We start from the raw sequence: 21929 nt of genomic DNA, 5'->3' as shown, positions 1-21929 counted from the left end.
GTCTTGATTTAACATCGACAGGGGTCTATAAGAGCTGCAGCTATGCCCTGGCTTGTTAGGTTTGGGTAGTGGTATTATAATCGCTTCTCTGAGTGACTCTGGCAGTCTGCCTAGCTCATACGCCTCATTCAACATGTCTAACAGAGGGGGAAGCACCCCGTCCTTAAATATTTTGTAAAATTCACTTGGGAGTCCATCCGCCCCCGGGGTCTTAATAGTTGGCAACTGTCTCTCCACCTCCTCTAGTTCCTCTAGGGTAATTGGTGCATCCAACTCTTCTCTTTCCTCTGCACTGATCTGCGGCAATCCCATCTCCTCCAATGTTTCTACTATCATTGCATGATTATCCTCCCCATCATCCCCATATAGCAGCCCATAGTAGTTTGCAAACTCCTGATTAACTCCCTCTTGGGTATCCACCACCCTTCCATCTTCCCTTATTATTGATCTAATCGAGGGTCTAGGGGTTTCACTCTTATACAACCATGCTAAGATCCTTCCTGGCTTATCTCCACCCGCATGCTGTCTTTCTATGTACTTTTTATTGTTAAGGTTACACAATCTCTCCCAGTGCCCTGCGCGCTTCTGCTGCAGTCTTAGTATCAGATCAGCGTTCTGATTGGTACTGTTTTTGCCCTTATGTGCCCTTTCCAGTTCTCCCTCAGTTTCAAGCAGGTCCGCCAGGATCCCTCCCTGAAGTCCCCTAGATTTTGCTATGGCCACTCCTCTCATCACAACTTTGAAAGCCTCCCACAATGTGCCCGCCGAATCCACGCTGCCCATATTTGTCTCAAAGTAGCTAACAATCTCCTCCCTCATGTCCTCCCTAAAAGGGGGTCTCTGAGCGCCTCTGCCCTGAGGCGCCAGGTCGGGATTCTTGCTCTCGTGGGACAACATAGCCATCTAAGTATCAAGGGCGAGTGATCCGAGAGGACCCTAGCTTTATATTCAGCTTGCATGATCTCTGTCAGTATCTCTGGGGTGGCAAAGACATAATCCAGCCTCGTGTGCAGTTGCTGCGGGGCAGAATAATGCGAGTATTGCCTCTCACAAGGATGGCGCTCCCTCCATACATCTTCCAGCCCAAAGTCTTGCAACCGACGAGGCGGGCCTATCAATTTTTCCATCTGATCTGTCTACCCTAGGGTTTAATACACAGTTAAAGTCCCCACCCCAAATCACTGCACTCCCCACACACATGCTAAGATGATTACACAGGGTTTTGAAATACGCTGCTGTATTTTGGTTTGTGGCGTACGTGTTTACAACACTTATTTCCCTATTTTCCACCTATCCCCTCACCACGCCAATCCTTCCGTCCGACTCAACCAGCGTCTGTAACAGCTGAAACGGGACGCGTGTTGCCACCCAAATGATCACAACCCTAGCATAAGCCGAGTATGACGAACCCACCACAGTTCCCTTCCATTTCCTCCCAATCATCTCCATCTTATCTCACGTTAAGTGCGTCTCTTGTAACAAGGCAATATCTATCTTCTGCCTCCGTAGGTATAGCATAACCTTGTTTCTCTTCAGGTAACTATTGAGTCCCCTAACATTCCAAGTGATTATTTTAAGATCCCCCATGGCATGGTCGAGTCCCTCTTCTTACCCCGCCTATGCAATCTGACTCCAGTTGCTTAGCTCGTCTATGTAGGCTCGTACCCCAACATGAACTTCCCCTAACTATGAACACTACAAACCCTCCCACCTCCCCACCTTTTCCCAACAACACCCTCCCCAACTGTTGCCCAGCTCCATCCCTGGTTCTCAGGCACCCCCGCATCTAGCCCTTTCTGGCAAAGCCTGTACTCGCGGCTCAGCAGGGTAAAGTCGCCCTAATGGCCGCCTTACTACTAATTCTTGGGGGTAGGTTGCCTTCATCCTGTCGCTCCCGTTTATTCTAATTTTACTACGACTGGTGCTACCCGATTCACTTGCGCATTTTATTCGCTATATTCCAGTCCAACGGGGTCACTGAGTCCGTAAGCTACACAACACAGTTCAAATATTCCGAAGCCTCATGCTAGGACTCCCCTCCCGCTTATCCCCTCAGTGTTCTCGATACATTCTCCTCACTTATCGTGCTCCCAGCGATCCTGCTCCTCGTCTTGCTCTGGACAGCCCTGCAAATCCAGCCACTTCCCTGCTTCCTCTGGGGTATCAAAAAAGAGCGCTTTGCTTTTGTGCAAAACTTTTAGCTTCGCCGGGTACAAGAGCATGTACCTGATACCAGCCGTACGCAGTCTCCTCTTGACCGCCACGTAGCTATACCGCTGCCTTTGCACCAACATAGTATAGTCCAGATACACTGTGATGTTAGTGGATGCTCTTTCTATCGTTCCCCCTTTACGAAAATACTCCAGGATCTTCTCCCTGTCTTTATAGTTCAGGATTTTCGCAATCATTGCTTGCGGCGGGGCCCCATAATCACAACAAAGCAGAGGTACTGGTATGTCCGGGGTTGGCCTATGTGAAGTATAAATGAATTTGAAACATTCACCTGGTCACAACCCATATAGCCACACTGGTTATGAACGTTGCATGCAATTGTGTGTATTAAGACACTCTTTGACAAGAAACATAAGAAATTTTGAAGATTGATAATAAAACTTGGGGCCCCAGGCCGTGGCTTCCTCATCAGGGCCCGATGTGCACGTTCAACCGCGAACCCTTGTGAGAGCTTGTCGGCCCCTATCTCTTGCAGAATCATATTCTCCACATAGTCCGTGGGATCTGGGCTTTCTTTTCCCTCTGGCAGGCCGACCACCCGGATGTTATTCCGTCTTGCCCTTCCTTCCGCTTCTTCCACTCGGTTTTCAAGGTTAGCAACCTGTTGTTTTAGTATGTGGACCTCTTTCGCATTATTTGTGTTATGGCGGCTAGGACCTGCTGGTTTTCTCCTTCTGGGGTGCCTTCCACGGAAGCCGCCGCCACACTGTGCACTGGGGTCAAGGGAGTCCTTTATATCTTTGCAAAGGTCTCCATTGTGGGTTGTTTGCTCTTGGCCCTCGCTCCTTTCACTGACATTATGCAAACTTCCCTGCGTGTCTGGTTCCAGCTTTGCAGTGTTATCGTGCCTCCACCGGTTCAGTCAGACGCTGAAGCATCTACTTCAGGAAGTTGCGATATGCGGTGGCATGAAAGATTGCATTTCGAGTGGGTTGTGTCCTCCCACGTCCGTCCTCTGACTTCCGTAATCAATGGCCCCTTAGCCGATTCCAGCAGGCCACTAGGCGCACCCTCTCTGCCAACCTCACTGTGCCTCAGACCTCCATGGGGCCCGGTGTTATATGTCTGCCTTGATGATACTTTCCCGCAGCGTTTCCCTTTGCCTGCTTGATTCCTTACTACTTATGCCGCCATCCAGCGACCGTCCAGGGCAAATCAGGTCCTGACCCCTTTCAGTTTTTACAATGAAAGGGTCTTCCTATATTCTCCTTTATTTCTGGCAACACATCCACCCTGATCACACCAGTACCATTTGTTCTTGGGGATGGGCACTCCAAATTAGGGCCTTGGGCACAAGTCTTTCAGCCAGGCCAACAAAAAAAAACACTGTCAGCCGGCCCCAGGACCCTCCGTGCACCAGCGCTGCTCTTAGTTATGTACCTCTTCCAGCACTTGCTTCCTACTGTGCTGGCCCTCTCTGCACCAGTCAACGATGGCATATGCAATTGTCCCCACCTGTATGAATTACAGGCTACACCTCACGTGTACTTTTGAAGACTGCGAGTAGATGTGCTGCCCTGCTTCCACACGCTGGCAACAGCAACAGAGCCTGCATGCAGCTCGCTGCCGTCTTTTCACTCACTTTCTTTCTGCTCCCCAGCCCCCCCACCGGAGCACTCCTCACGCTCTGTGCTTTTCAGATGGGTGTTTGCCTTTTCTTCCCCGTCCCTTGGGTTCCCAGGACCGCTTGAGCATACGCATCAGTTGCGCTCCGTCCCACTACTTCCCCAAGCCTGTCAGTCGGCTACAGGCTATGTGCAATAAGGTCTCCTGTGCCCCTTCAGCAGTACCGTTTATCTCCATGTGGGCACACTTGAGTTTTATGGGCCGCCCCTCATTCCTTTGTTTCCTTGGTGGCCGGTCGCCATCTTGTATTCGTATGGCGCATATCGTGAAGCTTCGTATCAAAAGAAAAAATACATCTGGCTCGGTTATAATGATGCACAATGATACAGGCAGCTCACTATCAGATGTGGTCCAGCTCCCGGCCGCAGCTCCCGTCTGGGCTCTCTCACTGCTTACGCAAAGCCTGCGTCTCGTGTAACTCCTTTGTCCATAGCCACAATGTATCAAGTCCTCCTCGGTCCACGATTGCTGCCGAGCTGCCACAACGTTACCAGTTACAGTCAGCGCCACCGAGGATGTTTCGCTGCGTCTGACTCCCGCAGCAGCAGTACCTCTCGCAGGGGCCCGGTCACTGCCCCATAGGTCTGTTCACTCGATTCCAGCGCCATCTCCTTTGTTCCTCATGTCGGCTGCTCGTCTTACGATTCTGTCACTAGGAAGCTGCAATCCCACAGCCTCTGGGATCTGCAACCTACTCCATGGCACCGTAGCCACGCCCCCAATGTGAGTAAAAGGTTATTAGCAATTAATGTTTTGGGTTTCCTATGTATCGCGATACTCAATTTAACTATAAAATAAATATGTATATTTGGATTTAAAAACCTTAGAATACAAATTAAAAATAGATCAAAACAAAGAACAAAATTGGTAAAAGATTCTAAATACAACACAAGCTTGAGTCTGTTACATTGTTGTAGACATGGAGCATGTCAAGCAGTTTCTCTGATCACAGATATTAAATGTCAAGGCAGAGATGTCTTGCATTTCCTTTATTCAGCTCCTCCACTTCCTTTTCTGATGCTGGGAATCAGCCATAAGGATGTCCAGATCAAAAACCCAGGCCTGTATTTGTAATAAACTAAAACAAGATGTTATTTTATATACTGTCCACTTTAATAAATGTTATGTCTAATCTTTATTTTATCATTGAAGGTACGGAATACATTGTGCTAACTGGAAAAGAAAATAGAAGCTGGCACCTGTAGATCTCTCTCTCCCCTCCTGCGCCCTTCCCACAGGGTCAGCCCCCTCTGACAATTCCCCATGCCGACTAATCTATAGGGCCAGAAGACTTTGTTGTAATGCCTTTATGGGAGGACCCTTGACCTTCCCCCCCTAAGAACAATCCACCATCCCTTTACAGCAATGTCTGGGACAATATTGAAAGCCCAAAGACACTGTGGACAGGCCAATTGATTATGATTGCTCTTCAAATAGGATATGATTGGTTCCCAGTTGCTTCCCCGGCTGATTTTGAGAGGAAAGTAATTGCGTCTAGGGCCATCAATTCCCAGAGCTTCTGTACCCAAAATATAGGTGGAGGAGGGTTAGACCACCACCAACTCGCAATGCATTAACGAGCAGTTAGTGCGTGATTTACAAGTATTCTCCAATCCCTCATTTGTATTTCCTCTAGAGCATCCTCTCTCAAACCCAAACCAGCACTGCAGGTTCAGGAGTGACGGTGTGTGCCAAGATGTTTCTGATGGTGCCCATCATATCCTTCCACTAACACGTTAGATTGTGATAGGACCACCATATATTTAAGGGGGCACACCTATCGGCACATCCTCTCGAACATTCGTCAGGGGTCTGGGAAAATATTGCATGGAGACTGCTCGGAGTAGATGCTATCTGTAAAGTGTCTTATACCAGGCCCCTCTACCTGAGACCGAAAAGCAAAAGTAGGTAAGATCCCATCATAGTTGAGACCGCAGCTTTGGGGTCTATTGGGCAAAATCTTGTGTTCACCCATTTTGAAAAGGAGCTCATATAGGGAGAAAATCATGTGTTTCTGAATAGCGGGCAATGAGCTTTTAATGGTGTACGTTTCCTGTTGGCTGAGAGTTTGATCGAGGGATGAGATACCCAATGTCTGATCTGAGAATACTGCAGTCGATCAGCTTCTGTTATACCAACTTCTCCAGCATGGGATCTTGCATGGATTCACATGCTCATGAATATTCCCCGACGTCAGGCTGGGAATCCTCAGTACATATAAAGCAGTGTAGCTTTAATCTACAAAAAACTGCTAGTCTCCTCTATGGCCTATCAGTGTTACTTTGGTTCATACTGCCCAGCCAAGGACACTCTTCCTCCTAAGCTCCACCACTGGGGGGGGGTGTCTTCCGATTTTTACCACACGTTTCTCATGTTGCTAGTCCTTGTGCTTCATTCCTCGGAAAATGCTATCTTTTAGCTCTTTTTGGCTATTTTTGAGAAATGTCTTCATCCCTTCGTTTGCCATCACGGTCTGACTAACGGCAGTGGGGACTCGTTGCCAGCAAAGATCCTCCATCATAGTCGTGTCTCCAACTCTTGGCATCACAGACCCAGGCTTGGGCCTTGCATTAACACGTTGGCGGATGACACCTATAAGAGTCTTTTCAGGTCCTTTGGCAACTGCAGCCTGAAAAATATCGTCATCGCGGATCGACAGTTCAAGTGCATTTACTGTCTCCATCCCCACCACGATGCAGACGGATGCCAAACTTGCCAGTCATTTTCCTCGAAGAAACGGAAGGACCGACATGGGAGGTTGGTGGCGTGGATCGAAGAGGGGAAAGTCTCTGACTCGGCCTCTGGGCATAGTCCTGCCTCTTCCAGGGCCGGCAGGTCCAAAGAGCATGCTCCCTCCAGCAAAACGAAGTCTAGGTCCTTTGAGGATGCTTCCTTGGTGATGATCCTAAAGAAGGTTAAATCACACTCTGCATCACCTTCCTCATAAACGGTCGATGTGGCTGCGGGACCCAGAGAAGCTGGTCGCTGTCACCAGCTCTGTTGACGGTTATCCTACCGGCAGGTGAGCTGCCTCCATCTGCGAGAAAGACGCTGGTGTCAGCGGCCAAGCACAGGCCTTTGTCAAAGAACAAGTCATCGAAGGACCCTTCGACGCCATCGGGACTTCATCCACCAAGACCGTCGCCCCGTTAACGAGGTATTCAGTCTACAAAGTCTACTTTTCCTTCGACGGCTGCAATACCAAAGAGTTCATCCATGACTGATACCTTTACCACTGCGACGATTACCACACCCAGGATTTCCTTGCCGCCTAGGCCACCATCAGCGGTTCCGACAACAGTCCCGTCAACAACGGCACCTTTTCCTGCTCCAGTCGTCGCCACTTTCTGATTTACTGAGATACGTCTCCAGCTCTTGACTTCCTGTCCAGACTTACCAAGGCTGTACCACTCTTCATTCTGGCACCTCTGCGATCACCCAGAAATTCTCCAGCAATCTACACCAGCTTTGAAGTAGACCTTCCAGAGGGGTTTTATTCGGATCTGGAAGGGGGCCAAGGGAGACTTGACCCCATTCTGCCTAGGCCTCATCAGGGGTCACCGGCGTGCAGCCCTTCCCAACCGTTTAGCCCTCCAAGGGCTCATGCACCTGCTGCACCTGCGCGGGCACCACAGGACATATCCTTGAACATTCTGACCACCTTGCACACACTGGTAGCCGAAATCAAGCAGCGGCGGCCCTCTGTTCCTGTTCCTGTTTCGGCAATAAGCCCTGCATGTCCTCCTCAGGCTCAGCCGACATGCCTCATAAAACCACTGTCACCTCTCGGCCAATGGTGATGCCCCCTGTGATCGAGGAACCAGATCAGCAGGACACAGACACTGTTGCCACTGGTACACACACAGATGAGTTTGATGACTACTTTCCTGCTGATTGGGAACTCCTGAATGTTGATGCGCCCGCCAGGGACTCTCACGCAGATGAGATTGGTTCTTTCCACTCTGATATCAAAGGCTGCCAAGTTATTCAACCTGGTATTGGAAGAAAGGGTTTCTTTTGAACTACAGGAGTCCTCTAAGAAGACCATTGTCTCGGTTTGCTTGTTGGATGACATGTGGGAGGACGGCTTAGCGGTAATGAAGGCTCCTAATACCACTCCTGCTAAGCGTGACCGGTTGGAGAAGTAGTACTGGGTTCCAGACTCGGCCCCAAGGTGCCTCAAGTCCCAGCCCTCACCATACTCGGTGGTCTCGGCCGCCACTTAGAAGCAGTCTTCAAACCCCTCTTCTTCGTCCATGGTGCCTCCGGACCAGGAGGGTAAAAAGCATCGACAATCAATGCCGCCAACACCCTCACCATCCTGTCAAGGTACGACAGGGAGCTGTGGTAGACGTTTCGGGCCCATCCTAGACTTCCTCCCTGATGACAAGAAGGCTGAAGCCTTAGCCCTGTTGCCAGGAGGGGGAGGTGGCTTCTGACCACACCATCACCGTTGCTCTGGTCATCGCAGACCCAGGCTTTTGCCAGGTGGGGAATGGTGTGGGCCTCCATCGCCAGGTTTGTCTCAAGGCCACCAACTTCCGTTCAGATGTGCAGATCAAGGTAATTAACATGCCTTTCGATGGTGACAACCTGTCTGGCAAGGCGGTCGATGAAACTCTTCAGGCCATAAAGACTGACACTGAGACGGTGCGTTCTCTGGGCACCCTTCAGCAGAGGAGGCTGTCCTTTCTTTCCTCTAAGGGGAGAGTGTTAGGGAGAATTCTCTGTTTAGGCTGAATTTCCTAACCTAGTGAGTCCCCCAGCAGCTTTGCTGGATTTTTGGGGTTTATTTTTTTTCTCCTGCCAAAAGTGAGACTCTTTTACCCTCACTCTTGGGCATGATTTGAGTGTGTTTCTTTGAATCTAGATGTGTTTAATGGGCTATGGGGTCTTTTACTCCATAGGGCTTCATGTGTTTTTGTGATGTGTTACACAGCACCCTCAGTGCAGTGACACAGGGGTGTCATAGTGACCCCCCAGTATAGACTCCATACCCTGGGACTGACTACTGTCTCCCAGGGCATGTAAAGTCACCATTGACTTTACTAGTCTCACATTCTGAACAGAACCAGTACAAACCATCATATTGTGGACGTACTGGCTGGGGCAATTCAATTGCCCCGGGGTCTGTTAGTCGAGGGGGCACGTCTCCGTCCCCCCTGATCGAGTTTTGGCTGGTGGCAGTGGATACTACTTTTTATATTCAACCGCGAATATTTTCCTATGGGATTTCCCATTGTTTTAGGCTACTATCTTTATTTAATTATTTACGGTAGCCTCGAACATACCGCCGGTTTATTTAATTAATATTAATTCTCCGGTTGGTATTTTTTGCCAAAACCTGATTCTAAAATGGCGTTTGTGTTCTCTTCTGTGACTCCAACCCAAGTCGAGCTCTTTGTTCCCCTTTTTTGCGGGCTTCTCCACAGAAGCCCTCCAAAGTGGTGCCACTCTGTCTGGGGTACGTAGGAGGGGTGGAGGGAAATTTAGGCACCCTGGACTGAGTTGCCTAGGCAACTCAAGTCGCACTCCATCCCACCACTTAGCATGTTTGAGTGACAGCTAGGCTGAGTGAATGGGGGTTTGCTGCATAAAATCAGGGCTTTGGGGACTGGAACTTCAGAAGTCGCCACAGGACCTAAGAATCCGACGAGGGAGAAGCTGAGCCGACCTGCCACGACACCACCACCGGTGGAGCCCTGCTGGACTGCCTTACCACTTTTCCCAACGACAGGGGAGATCTCCCGCCGGAGAGTCTTCTTCCTTTGACTGGTGGGGATAACCAGTTTCACCGTCTTTTCGCCTTCCCGACGTACCTCGTGGCCGCCTTGCCTGTGCCAAGCACCCCGGCAACCGGGATACCACGTTTTACCACGACCGCGAAATAAAGGTACCACCTTTAACCGGAAGACTCCGCGGCTGGTTTCTTCTCTTGGTAGTGCAACGAACTTCATCTTTCCTCCAAGTCGAGATCTTCTCTTCCCCTGGACGACGACGCAACTTGCAGCCACTACCAGGAACAACTGCCACCGCTGGAGGATCCTTCCCACTTAAGGTACCGTGTCCCGCCTGGCTTCCCTTGCTACCGACTGTACGGGGTAGATTTAGCCCCCGGCTTTCGAACCTGGGTTAGTCTGGCACACCCTGGCTAAACTTTCTTAAAGCCTCTCTAAACCCTTTTTGAACCCTCTGCAAGACTTTCTAAGCATAGTGTAACTGTATGATCTTGGGCGCATTTGTGCTCTGCTCTCTCTAAGAGTGGGCCCAGCCGTTGGACTTTGGCTCACCAGTGACTTTTTGCTCTTCTGCCTTGCTAACAGTGTTCCTGAATCTTAGAGTGGTGTAACTTTCCATATTCTGTCTTTTTCCCTCCCTTTTTCATAAACTTATTGGAGTGCAATCTAGTTAAGCGCTCACCTCTGTATGAAAATAAGTGGTGTTTTACTGTGATTTATCCGATAAGGGAAAAGGGGTGTATATATTACAATAGTAACTGTTTAGAATATTTTTACAATAAGAGTGCTGGAGTGTTTCAATCGGTGTGTTTTTAAATAAATAATTATATACTTTGATACCAAAGCTCTGGTCAGTGTTTGCTTGTATTGTTGTATCTGAGTGCCTATTGTGTATACTTTGCATACTGCCTAACTCTTCTTGAGGGAAGTCTGACTGCTCAGCCACAGCTACCAGGTAAATCTGGGTGGTACAGACTGCTACCAAGTGGGTTTACTGTCAACACCTATAGTCTTAAATCTTTTGCAGTGGTCCCTAAGGGAACTGCACAGGTTTCTGCCCAACAGAGAGTCTTCAGGTTTTCAAAGAGTTTCACCACCCCCCTATCAGCCTTCCCGCTGTACCACCCAGGATGCTTATAGGGGATGCTGCCATGCTTACACAGTGGCTCCCAGCGTCATTGTTGCTCCCCATCCAGGATACAGGCACCCAGGCAGGTCTAAGCCGGCCCTGGACCTGCGCCCCCACTTCTGCACCCCAGTGGGAGGCCGACTATCAAACTTTGTCGGTCAGTGGTGAAAGATCTCCACAGACAATTGGCTGCTCGATGTCCTTCAGCAGGGGCACGTTTTGAAATTCTAGGACAGATGCCCACACATTTCACCTGTCACTAGACAAGAACTGCATTTGGCTCAACTGCTAAAGGAGGTTCAAGTTAAGGGGCAGTAGAACCGGTGCCTCTGGGGCTCCAGAGTGAACTCCAGATGCTTTCTGCTTCGGAAGAAGTTGGGGGAGTGGTGCCCGATCCTAGACCTGCAGCGCCTCAATAAGTTTCTCAAATCCCAAAAGTTCAGAATGGTCATGCTGCAGCACGTACTCGACCAACTGGAGGAAGGGGATTTCCTGGCAACCCTTGATCTGGATGATGCCTACTTCCAAATCCCCATTCATCGCAAACACTAAGTTCTTACGGATTGTCATTCAGGGGCAACCTTACCAGTTCAAGGCCTTGCCCTTCGGCCTAAAATTGGCCCCAAGAGTATTCACCAAATGCTTGGCAACGGTTTGCAAATAAGTTGTTGTTTACTGTATTTGTATGTCTCTTCCCGAAAAAATGTTTGAAACATTGAGTAATAAATGTGACATTTATGAAGCACATTAGGCCAGTGAATTTGTCGAAAATATGTTGGGGCTTAAGAAACATTTTATAGGTGTAGGTAGAATGGGTGCTAAGTGTCGATTCTCCCCAATATAACTGCACGAAATCAAATGGAAAATGGTGAATGTTAAAGGACAATTGGCCACAACGCTGAAGTTTTTAAAAGCCGCTTTTAAGAGACATTTGGTGGTTCTACCCAAAGAAATATTCTGGTAATTTAGTGGCAAATGGTGCATTTTAGCGCAGGCTGTTCATTTATTCACTGAACGGACGTTTGTTCATATTGCAAAGAATTTTTGATCTGACGAATAGAGAGTTGAACTTGTGTATGTCTCATATGTGCACGGAGTGACTAAACGTTACCCCTTGCCAGGGCTGGTATGCACTGTGCATGCAAGTAGTACAGGTTTGCTTTAGAGGTTCTGTGCACAGGACATGCTGGGCGTTGCAGCTGTTAACAAAACACGTTGTTATTTTTCTCCAAATGACTTACTGTTGCTTTGATATGTTATCTGAATTTTTAAATTTACCATCTGAATTTTTAAATTTACCACTGACCTGTTTGTTTTTTCTAAGGCACAAAACCAGAGGGTCTGCTCCGTAATAATTACAGTTCCATATTCACACAGATTTCTGCAGCTCTCCATGGGCTTCATGATGTAATGAAAGGTGAGTCCCAAAAGTATCACTTAGTGTTTGTTTTCATAAAGAGAAAGGAACACAATAATACGGTTTAATGTCTGCTTCGAGTGAGAGGAATAACTCCCCGGTTTAAACAAACCAGAATGTGCAGTAAAAAAGTGTGCTTCTCTTTAATTCTGTTGCACTTTATGCTCTCCAGCAGTTTGCACACAAATATATTGGCTTCTGTATAATAGGTCACTTTCATGTCCTCTCATTTAATTAACCTCATCATTTGATCAAGTACAGGGCTGTTCACTATACATACGTCCTGTGAGCCACTGGGATCCCACTGCTACTGGGCTATTTCTTGTGCCTCCATTTAAAAGTATTACTCATGCTCTTTAGTGTACTGCTGCTGCCCTTGCTACTTGTCAGCCCCCACTGACCCTATCCTGAACATGACCCCCTGCAGAGGAGCTTGAGCTGTGGGGCTGTCTGACTCACATGTTGTACGATTGTGAAATGTTCAAGAAGCCTGCACTTGTCTGCCGGCAGAATGTATGATGCACCAAGATGCTATGACTCCTACTTCTGCCTGAAGAGGCCACACACATATTCATTTCTTCCCACGTTGTTGAACAAGCTTGCAGATGGTAGTTTCATTATTTACAAGTGTGCCATGTAATGCCTTTGCAAAATATCATTAATATAATCCTGTTCAGAGAAGAATTGACAAATGCCATTAAACTTTCATCAAATAGGACTGGAATACTATACTTGTTAGCCAAAACTCCTTTCGAGGGGATTGGGTCCTCCGACGTATTCCATATCTATGACAGTAATCACCACAGCTGTGCTGCTTCGGAAACTTTTTCGGCGTCTGCGTCCTGCGTCGATGCGCCGCCGTCGAGGACCTCCTCCGACGTCCGACGTCATCCGATGTGATAAGTAGGACGCACGACGCCAGTAGCCTCAGTTCCGTTTTTTCCGCGAACGTGTTGCTTCGTGTTTCTCGGTTCTAGCCTCGACTCTTTGGAGTTCTGTTCTTTCTGGTTCTTCGAGCCTGTTCGTTTGTGAATATTCCTTCGCAGCGATGTCTTCCACTTCGTCTTCAACCCCGCGTCCGGGCTTCAAGAAGTGCGGGGTGTGTGGGTCCAAGATGTCGGTGACTGACTCGCACGACGCCTGCCTCTGGTGCCTCGGGGAGGCCCACGACACGGATGACTGTGTCGACTGCCTGTCGCTCACTTCCAAGGCCTTACGCGAACGTAAGAAGAAATTGTCGGTAGGTCGGGTGTCCAAGCCCCGGAAGTCGAAGTCGGCGGGGCTTTCGACGGATGATTCGAGGGGTGACTCTCCGCGTCATCGTCGGAGGTCTCGTCGGTCTTCTTCTAGGAGTCGGTCTCGCCACTCCTCTGCCTCTTCGAGGCGTTCTCGGAAGCGCCGTCACCGGTCGCCTTCCAGGTCCTCTTCCGAGGACTCTGCCCGGCACGTCGGTTATCCCACCAGCCGTGCGACGCCGGAGGAATGGGCTTCCTTCGGGAAGAAAATGTTGGCGATTCTTGAGTCGCAGGGTACTCAACCGTCCGCGCCCCCGAGTGGGGTCGGCCGTGTGAGGTCGAGAGACGCCGCTCGCAAGAGTGGTCGGCACGAGTCACGGGAGAGGTCCCGTTCGGACAAGGAGGCTCGTTCTCGCCGTACCCGTTCCAGGTCCCGGTCCTCGACGCGATCGAGACCGTGTGCACCTGTGATGTCTTCGAGGAAGACATCGACGTCTGAGGCGTCGAGGGCGTCGACAGGCTTTCTCGAAGCTCCGGCTCCGAGGAAGTCGTCGAAGCCGTCGACGTTCAGGTCGTCGAGGGACACGCTCGGGGCTCCGGCTTCGAGGGCTGTGTCGACGCCGCCGATATTGGAGGCGCTGCATCTGACGTCGACGCCGATTTCCTCGACGTCGACGCCGATCCTCTCGGCGCCGTTGCCGGTTTTCTCGACGGCGGCGCCGATTCGCTCGACGCCATCGACGCCTTTCGTGTCGGAGGTGCCCCGTGTCTCGGGTGTACCCCCTAGGAAGGCTCTGGCTAAGAGCAGGCACTCTCAGGTGCCTTTCCACCACTTGGATTATATTTCGGAGGCGGATGAGGATTCGGTTGGCCTGGTTCCTGATCAGGTGCCGGATGACATTGTCTCGGGCCATAGTCAATTTGACGATTTGAGGCAGTCGCTGCATGATGCTAGTGGTCTGGACACCTCTCCGGAGGTGGAATTTGGTCGGCCTGAGCCTGGCTCCCATGCCGATTCCTCATACCGGCGCCTTATGGCTAGGGTGTCTGAGTATCTGGGTTGGTCTGCTCCCCCAGGGGAGTTTGTGCAGGATGATCTGACGGACATCCTTGATGTTGGTCCCCCATCTGACCCGGTTCTGCCATTCCATATGGCTTTACAGCGTAGGGTGGCGGCGGCTTGGACTGCTCCGGAGAGTCTCCCGGCAGTGGGCAGATCCTTGTCGCGGAAATACCGTCCAGCCAGTGGCGACCCCTGCTACTTGACCAGGCACCCCACTCCGGAAAGTTTGGTGGTGCAGGCGGCCACGGCCCCGGCAAAGCAGGCGTCGTACCCTACCATCCCTCCTGATAGGGACGACAAACGTTTTGATGGCTGGGCGAAGATGGTGTTTTCTTCTGGTGGTATGGCGCTTCAGGCGGCCAACTCCATTTGTGCCTTGTCACGTTTCACGCACACTCTGTGGAACTGTGTGGCGTTAGCGGCTGAACATATTCCCGAAGGGGACGAACGGGTTGGTTTCCTTGCTTTGGTCCAGGATGGTAAGGATGCCATGTGTGAGTCCGTTCAGTCGGGTTTGGACTTAGCTGAATGCGTCAGTAAGTCCATGGCGGCGAGCACCGTGATACGCAGGTTTGCGTGGTTGCGGAAGTCGGGGTTTGCTCCTGATGTGCAGTCCCGGCTCCTCAACATGCCCTTTGATGGTGAACATCTTTTTGGCAGCAAGGCTGACGAGAGCCTTGAGAGGTTGCAGACCTCAAAAGCTGCAGCGAAGTCATTGGGCGCTGCAGTTCGCCAACCTCCGCCTTTTCGTCCTAGGGGACAGCAGTGGAGGGGTGGCTCCTTTCGCTATTACTCGTCCTTTGGTAGAGCGAGAGGAGCTGGCAGTCAAAGGGGCCAACGCAGGGGTACCAGAGGTGGACGACAGGGTACCCGTGGTGCCAAGGCCGCTCGGGCAGTTGCCTCTTTGCCCTCAGGTAACGCCGCAGCCGCTCCTACTCAGTCATGAGGCCTTGTCCCATGGTTCGCCGGTTGGGGGAAGGCTGGCGCAGCATCTTGTAGAGTGGCGTGCCATTACTTCGGATGTGTGGGTTCTGGAGATCATAACCCACGGCTACTGTCTTCCCTTTCGGCACAGGCCTCGCGACAATCCACCGGGGAACCTCTCTTTGAAGTGTCCGGATCCGCTCCTTGCGCAGGAAATTCAAGCCCTGCTGGAGAAAGGCGCCATAGAACTGGTGCCTGTAGCGGAGAGGAACAAGGGATGGTATTCCCCTTATTTTTTGATTTCCAAGAAAGACGGGGGATTGAGACCCATCATGGACTTGCGCGGTTTGAACAAACTCCTCAGGAAGGACAAGTTCAAGATGGTTACTCTCTCTCAAGTCCTCCAGGCCCTTCAGCTTCAGGACTGGTTGGTGTCACTCGACCTCAAGGATGCTTACTTCCATGTGCCGATCCATCCCAAGCACAAGAAGTACCTGAGGTTCGCGGTTGGCGACTCGCACTTTCAGTTTCGGGTCCTGCCGTTCGGTTTGACCTCCGCCCCGAGGGTTTTCACCAAGCTCATGGTGGTGGTGGCAGCGCATCTCAGGCAAGGGGGGATTCACGTCTACCCCTACCTGGACGATTGGTTGATCAGGGGGAGCTCTCCCGAGCAGGTCCTGGATCATCTGTCCGTCGCCTGCCACTCCCTTCACAGGCTGGGCTTCTCCCTCAATTTAAAGAAGTCCCATTTGACGCCAACGCAGAGGCTCCAGTATATCGGAGCAGTGCTCGACACTTCCCTGGGGCAGTGTTTTCCTCCCCAGGTGAGGGCTCTTCACATTCAGCAGATGGTGCGCAAGTTTCAGCATGCCCAGACGCTCCCAGCGTTCGAGTTCTTGAGGTTGCTCGGCCTCATGGCATCCTGCATTCTTCTGGTGCCAGAGGCTCGCCTGCGAATGAGATCTTTGCAGTGGGCACTCAAGATGCAATGGTCGCAGTCCTCCGGCAGGATGTCGGACCCGATTCAGGTGCCGCCCTCGGTCGCCCGGGACCTTCTGTGGTGGGCCGTCGAAGGCAACTTGATGAAGGGGGCTCCGTTTTGGCTTCCCTGGCCGGAGGTGACGATCGTGTCGGATGCATCCCTCACGGGATGGGGAGCTCATGCCAACGGGCTGACAGTCAGCGGTCGTTGGTCTCCGTCGGAGTCCAGACTCCATATCAATCTGTTGGAGCTGAGGGCCGTCAGGCTAGCCCTGAAGGCTTTTCTGCCGACTGTGCGAGGGAAGAATGTCCTGATCCTGACGGACAACACAGTGGCCATGCACTACCTCAACAAAAAGGGGGGGGCAGGGTCACTTCCTCTGTGCAGGGAGGCGATGCAGCTCGAGTTCTGGGCCATCCAGCAGGAAGTTTCGATCTCGGCAGTTCATCTGGCCGGAGTCGAGAACGTGACGGCGGACGCTCTGAGCAGGCAGAGCACGATCTCTCACGAGTGGGAGCTGGCTCAGGAGATTCTCCTGGAGATCTTCGCCCTTTGGGGGACCCCTCAAGTGGATCTCTTTGCCTCCAGTGTCAACCGGAAGTGCGAAAGGTTTTGCTCGCGGGAATTTCCTCCAAAAGGAGCCTTAGGAGACGCGTTCGTGGTGGAGTGGTCGTTCCCGCTGCTGTACGCGTTTCCTCCGGTCCCCGTCATCCCGCAAGTGCTGCGGAGGTTACGGAAGTTCGGTTCCCGGATGATCCTCATTGCTCCGGCGTGGGCTCGGAGGACGTGGTACCCGGACCTTCTCGACTTGTCCATCTGCCCTCCACGTCGTCTTCCCTACCGAGACGATCTGCTCTCACGGGAGGGGGGTCAGGTTCTCCATCCAGAGGTCGGATCCCTCAACCTTCACGCTTGGCTTCTGAAAGGTTGAGGTATAAGGATTGGGACCTCCCTGAAGACGTGATGGAGGTGTTGCTTTCGGCCCGAAGGCCCGCAACTAAGTCTCTGTACCGTTGCCGTTGGCGTAAGTTCTGCGACTGGTGCAGAGTTCAGAATGTGGATCCTTTTGCATGTGACATCCCCATGGTTCTGTCCTTTTTGCTTTCTTTGGCCCACAGGGGCTTGCAAGTGGGTACCGTTAAGGGTTACCTGGCGGCGCTGTCCATCTTTAAGCGCTCATCTGAAGAATGTTCTTACTTTAAAATCTCTTTAATTTCACAGTTTCTGAAAGGGCTCACTAATGTGTTCCCTCCGTCGCCTTTCCTGGTGCCCGGTTGGGATTTGAACCTTGTTCTTAGGTTTCTTATGGGTGCTCCGTTTGAGCCGTTACATTCTTGCCCTTTGAGGCTGTTGACTTTGAAAACTGTGTTTTTAGTTGCGGTTACTTCCGCTCGCAGAGTGAGTGAGTTACAGGCACTTTCTGTTAAGCCACCCTTCACTGTATTTCACAAGGACAGGGTTGTCCTTCGAGTTCGTCCTTCTTTTCTTCCGAAGGTAGTGACGGAATTTCATTTGGCCCAGAAGATTGTTCTTCCGGCATTCTATCCTCCTCCGCATCCTGGTAAGGAAGAGGAGAGGCTCCATAGGCTTGATCCTAGGAGAGCTTTGAGCTTTTATGTTTCTCGCATGTCCCGGGTCAGAGTGGACGATCAACTCTTTATTGGTTACGCTGGTAAGCGCTTGGGGCAAGCTGTGACGAAACAGACTTTGTCCCGCTGGATTATTTTAGCCATCTCGGAGTGTTACCGCTTGGCGGGCAAGGACCCTCCGGCTGGCTTGCGGGCCCATTCTACCAGGGGCTTGGCTGCATCTACTGCCCTGCAGAGGGGTGTTCCTATTCGCAACATCTGTGATGCTGCCACCTGGGCTTCAGTGCATACATTTGTGCGGCATTATTCCCTCGATTCCATCAGAGGGCAGGATCTGGCCTTTGGCAAGGCGGTCCTTTGCTCTGCTATTTGATTGGCTATTCTAAATTTTGTTTCTAAATTCTTTCCCTCCTCCTTGATTTGGTACTGCTTTGGGAGTCTGTCATAGATATGGAATACGTCGGAGGACCCAATCCCCTCGAAGAACAAGTTACTTTCTTACCTGGTAACGTTCTTTCGATGGGATGGTCCGACGACGTATTCCATATCGCTCCCGCCCTGCCTTCCCCGCTGCAGAATTTCTGTTGCGTTTGCAGCTTACGTTCCGCAAGGCTTTGTGTCGGACTGGCAGTTGGCTATTGTCACACGTTCTGGGGGAAAAAACTACAACTGAGGCTACTGGCGTCGTGCGTCCTACTTATCACATCGGATGACGTCGGACGTCGGAGGAGGTCCTCGACGGCGGCGCATCGACGTCATCGACGCAGGACGCAGACGCCGAAAAAGTTTCCGAAGCAGCACAGCTGTGGTGATTACTGTCATAGATATGGAATACGTCGTCGGACCATCCCATCGAAAGAACGTTACCAGGTAAGAAAGTAACTTGTTCATCTCGCCAACACTTCTCTGCGCTATTTTAGCACCAATTTATCTCTGATACACAGCCGATAAATCATTGTATGAAGATGATATTTCGCTGCTTGGTGTCTTGTCATTCAACAGAGGTTGACTTACAACTACACAGGGGCACACCATTCTCAGGCATATAGCCTTACAGGCATGCATCATTCAGTTTACGTTGTTTGACTCAAGGATTGGTTGCACACCTGGGAACCTCTCAATCAACTGGGGCCAGGCACAATCAGTTGATTTCCTCCCCAGGGTTGACGCATTCTATTTTTGGTCCTGCATAAAGCCATGGCAAACAGGTTTTTGTTATGACAAATGTTTTTGTTCATACTAATAAAGAACCCAGGTCTCCATTTCAGTGAATGCCTTTTCAATAGATTGTAAAGTACCTGAACTGGTCCGCTAGACCATTGTGGTAGCCAAGGGGAACTCGCCGATGTTATGTAGAATTTTCATTTCTGTGCATATTCCCTTCACCTTAGAGACCCCCAGCTCTTTTGCTGGATTTAGGACTTGTGTTTTTTTTTCCTCCTGAGAGAGTGGGACCTTTTTTCTCACTCCATGTATTTTTCCTGACTAGGATTTTTGTGTTTTACTTTTTTATGTTGTCTGACAAAATCTCTAGGCATCTGCTTTTTGTATCGTGGCACACGGCACCTTAGGTGCAGTGCCACTAAGAAGTCCCTTGAACTTCTCTTAATGTGTAATAACATTTTCTTGGGTGAACTACCATTCCCGAGAATAGTACGATGATCCCTGTCTTACTTACCTTTTTCTTTGCGGGACCAGCACACACGACCCTATGTGGAGTGCTGGAGATTACTTCGAAATTCCCTATCCCACTTCTCATGTAAAAAACAATTTGTTACACTAACATACTTTAAATGGCTGGTGGCAGTGGTTTGCTTTTACTACCAGTGTGCATTTCTACCTCAGGCTGAACTCTCAGCTGCAGTAGAGCACCCATGGGTGACCAATTTGTCCAAAATGGCCCCTGTCTTTTTTTCACCATTTTCTGTTTTAGTTCTTTCTTGGCTTTTACTCTGTTAGTTGAAACCAGTTTGAGCCCTTTGTGTGTTTTTGCCTTTGGCGGCCTTAAGCCTTGAAGCCCGCCCAGGCTTCAGTGTGTCTGGAAAGGCATGAAGTGAGGGTGGGTCCCGAAGCGTCCCTGTCCTTTGTCTCTCGGTGTGCCTGAGTGAATCCAGTCCTGATAGGCCCGGCTGGCTGTCCTAAAGGGATAGCCACCCTGCTGTGTGATTGACAGCCTAGGCTGTGAATGAATGGGAAATAGCATAAAAAGCAAGGTTTTTGGGGCTAGAGGCAGTCGATCACTGGAGGGAGAGGAACATCAGAAGAAGACGATGTGAAGAGACGCCAGCAACACCCTTCTGCACCGTGAAGTGCCCAGTGAAGCCCTGCAGATGTGCTGGCTCTTTTTTCAAATCGACTTGGAAGACCCACATGGGACGACTTCCTCCCTTGGGCTGGAGGGACCAACTAGCCTCAAGACAATCTTCCGTTTGGCCCAACACCCGACTTGCTGTGCCTCACCAGAGCTGCAGAAGCCCAATGCCAGGGGTCATGAGACCATTGACGAGTGCATCGTCTTGCGAAGTCCGATTCTGGCCAAATCTTCGTGGGCATCCAGAGGACCTGTAGAAGCAGGAAATCTTGATCCAGAGTCCCCTCACCAGAGACCAGGACCGAGGGACCAATCCACTTACAACCAGAGCTTTTCCTTCTTTATTGGTGCTGAGGAAAAGGCGCCAAAATACTGAAGTGCCGCTGAAACAAAGGAAATTCATTGATGGGGAGTCCCTGTCCCAAGTACTGCCGCAGGAGCCCGCCGACACCCTCTCTTTCGTCACCACGACCAAGGTCCAGGAACAAGGGTCTGCCAAGCTGTAGCAAGGAGGAATCCAGCTGAAACCTTTTTCATTGAATCACAGGTACTGTGGGGCTTGGGGTTTTTACCTTTTAGCCATACGTTGTGCTTCCTACCACTGGAGTGAATCTTTAATCTACATCCAGGTGTCCGTCTTTGGACTACCCTATCACCACATATGCATATACATATGCGTCCACAGAGCGCACCAGTGTTCTATTAGACTCCAGTATTATGGTAAAAATTACGAGCGGTTCCTCTGTAAACACTACCCTCCTAGCGATACACGCAGGCGCAAGTGCTGAGGACCATGACACTAATACAGCGCACATGCGCACCAGCGACTCCAAGCAGATTCACATAGTTCACGCAAATTAAATAAGATCTAAATAAGAGTTAGATTTAGGCACATTAGATAGATGCGCTGAACTAGCAGTAGAGAGACCTTATATTCTACATATGGATTGGCAAACAAACACCACAAAGCTACCACGCAGGACTAGTTTGCGCATGCATGAGAAAGACCAGCGTTAATAAAAAGCGCACAGCTGAGTCGGCAGCCCCTTTGAGCACACAGTAGGGATAAGATAGGAAGAATAGATAGGAAGTTACTGCCAACAGATTCAATTCTGTAACCCTTACAGATCAGGCAGCCAGACTTATCTACATTCTGGTAAGACAATGAAGCTCTTGTTATTTAATTCACAAGTCTTATACTGATGTTCAACATATGATCATTGAACAACTCCACCACCTTTTTGTTTGAATTTGAATAGGGATACAACTCTATGAATTACTAGTATCACAGTAATGAATATGTTGAGAATAATTAAGTTTTAAGAATGTGTATAGGTCACAACGTATGCAGTATTAATTTGAGTTTTCTTATTCCCATTTCCTACAATTCCTGCTATGGACCACTATTTTGTTGGAGTATGTGCAATTAAAAATCTATTTGACAATGCTGCAAATGATGCAATATCTGTATGATGATGTGAACACGGATCTAATTGTCAATTGTGTATACTGTGATAGGACGATATGTGTTGATTTACAATCAGTGCCTAAGAGCCCTGACGATGGACATAGTCCGAAATGCATTGGCCGCGAGAAATTGGGCACTGACCTGTCAGGCATAATACTAAAGAAATAATAAATTGTGACACTGCTGTGTCATAAAAAATAATGCACATTTCTCCC

The 21929-nt window shown here is 50.1% G+C and overlaps 1 protein-coding gene across 2 annotated transcripts in view; it reads left to right on the top strand.

Moving 5' to 3' along the window:
* Nucleotides 1-21929, top strand: part of PPP1R21 (protein phosphatase 1 regulatory subunit 21) — a 1307116-nt gene that overhangs the window by 466117 nt on the left and 819070 nt on the right. For both annotated transcript variants that reach the window (XM_069608410.1, XM_069608409.1), the window contains one exon: nucleotides 12050-12142. In XM_069608410.1, the coding sequence (XP_069464511.1) occupies nucleotides 12050-12142 (93 nt within the window). The remainder of the gene's footprint in view (nucleotides 1-12049; nucleotides 12143-21929) is intronic.

Source organism: Ambystoma mexicanum, chromosome 4q (genome assembly GCF_040938575.1).
Source record: "Ambystoma mexicanum isolate Mex_15411 chromosome 4q, UKY_AmexF1_1, whole genome shotgun sequence".
NCBI classification, from domain to species: domain Eukaryota; kingdom Metazoa; phylum Chordata; class Amphibia; order Caudata; family Ambystomatidae; genus Ambystoma; species Ambystoma mexicanum.
This window is presented reverse-complemented; position numbering and strand designations above follow the sequence as displayed.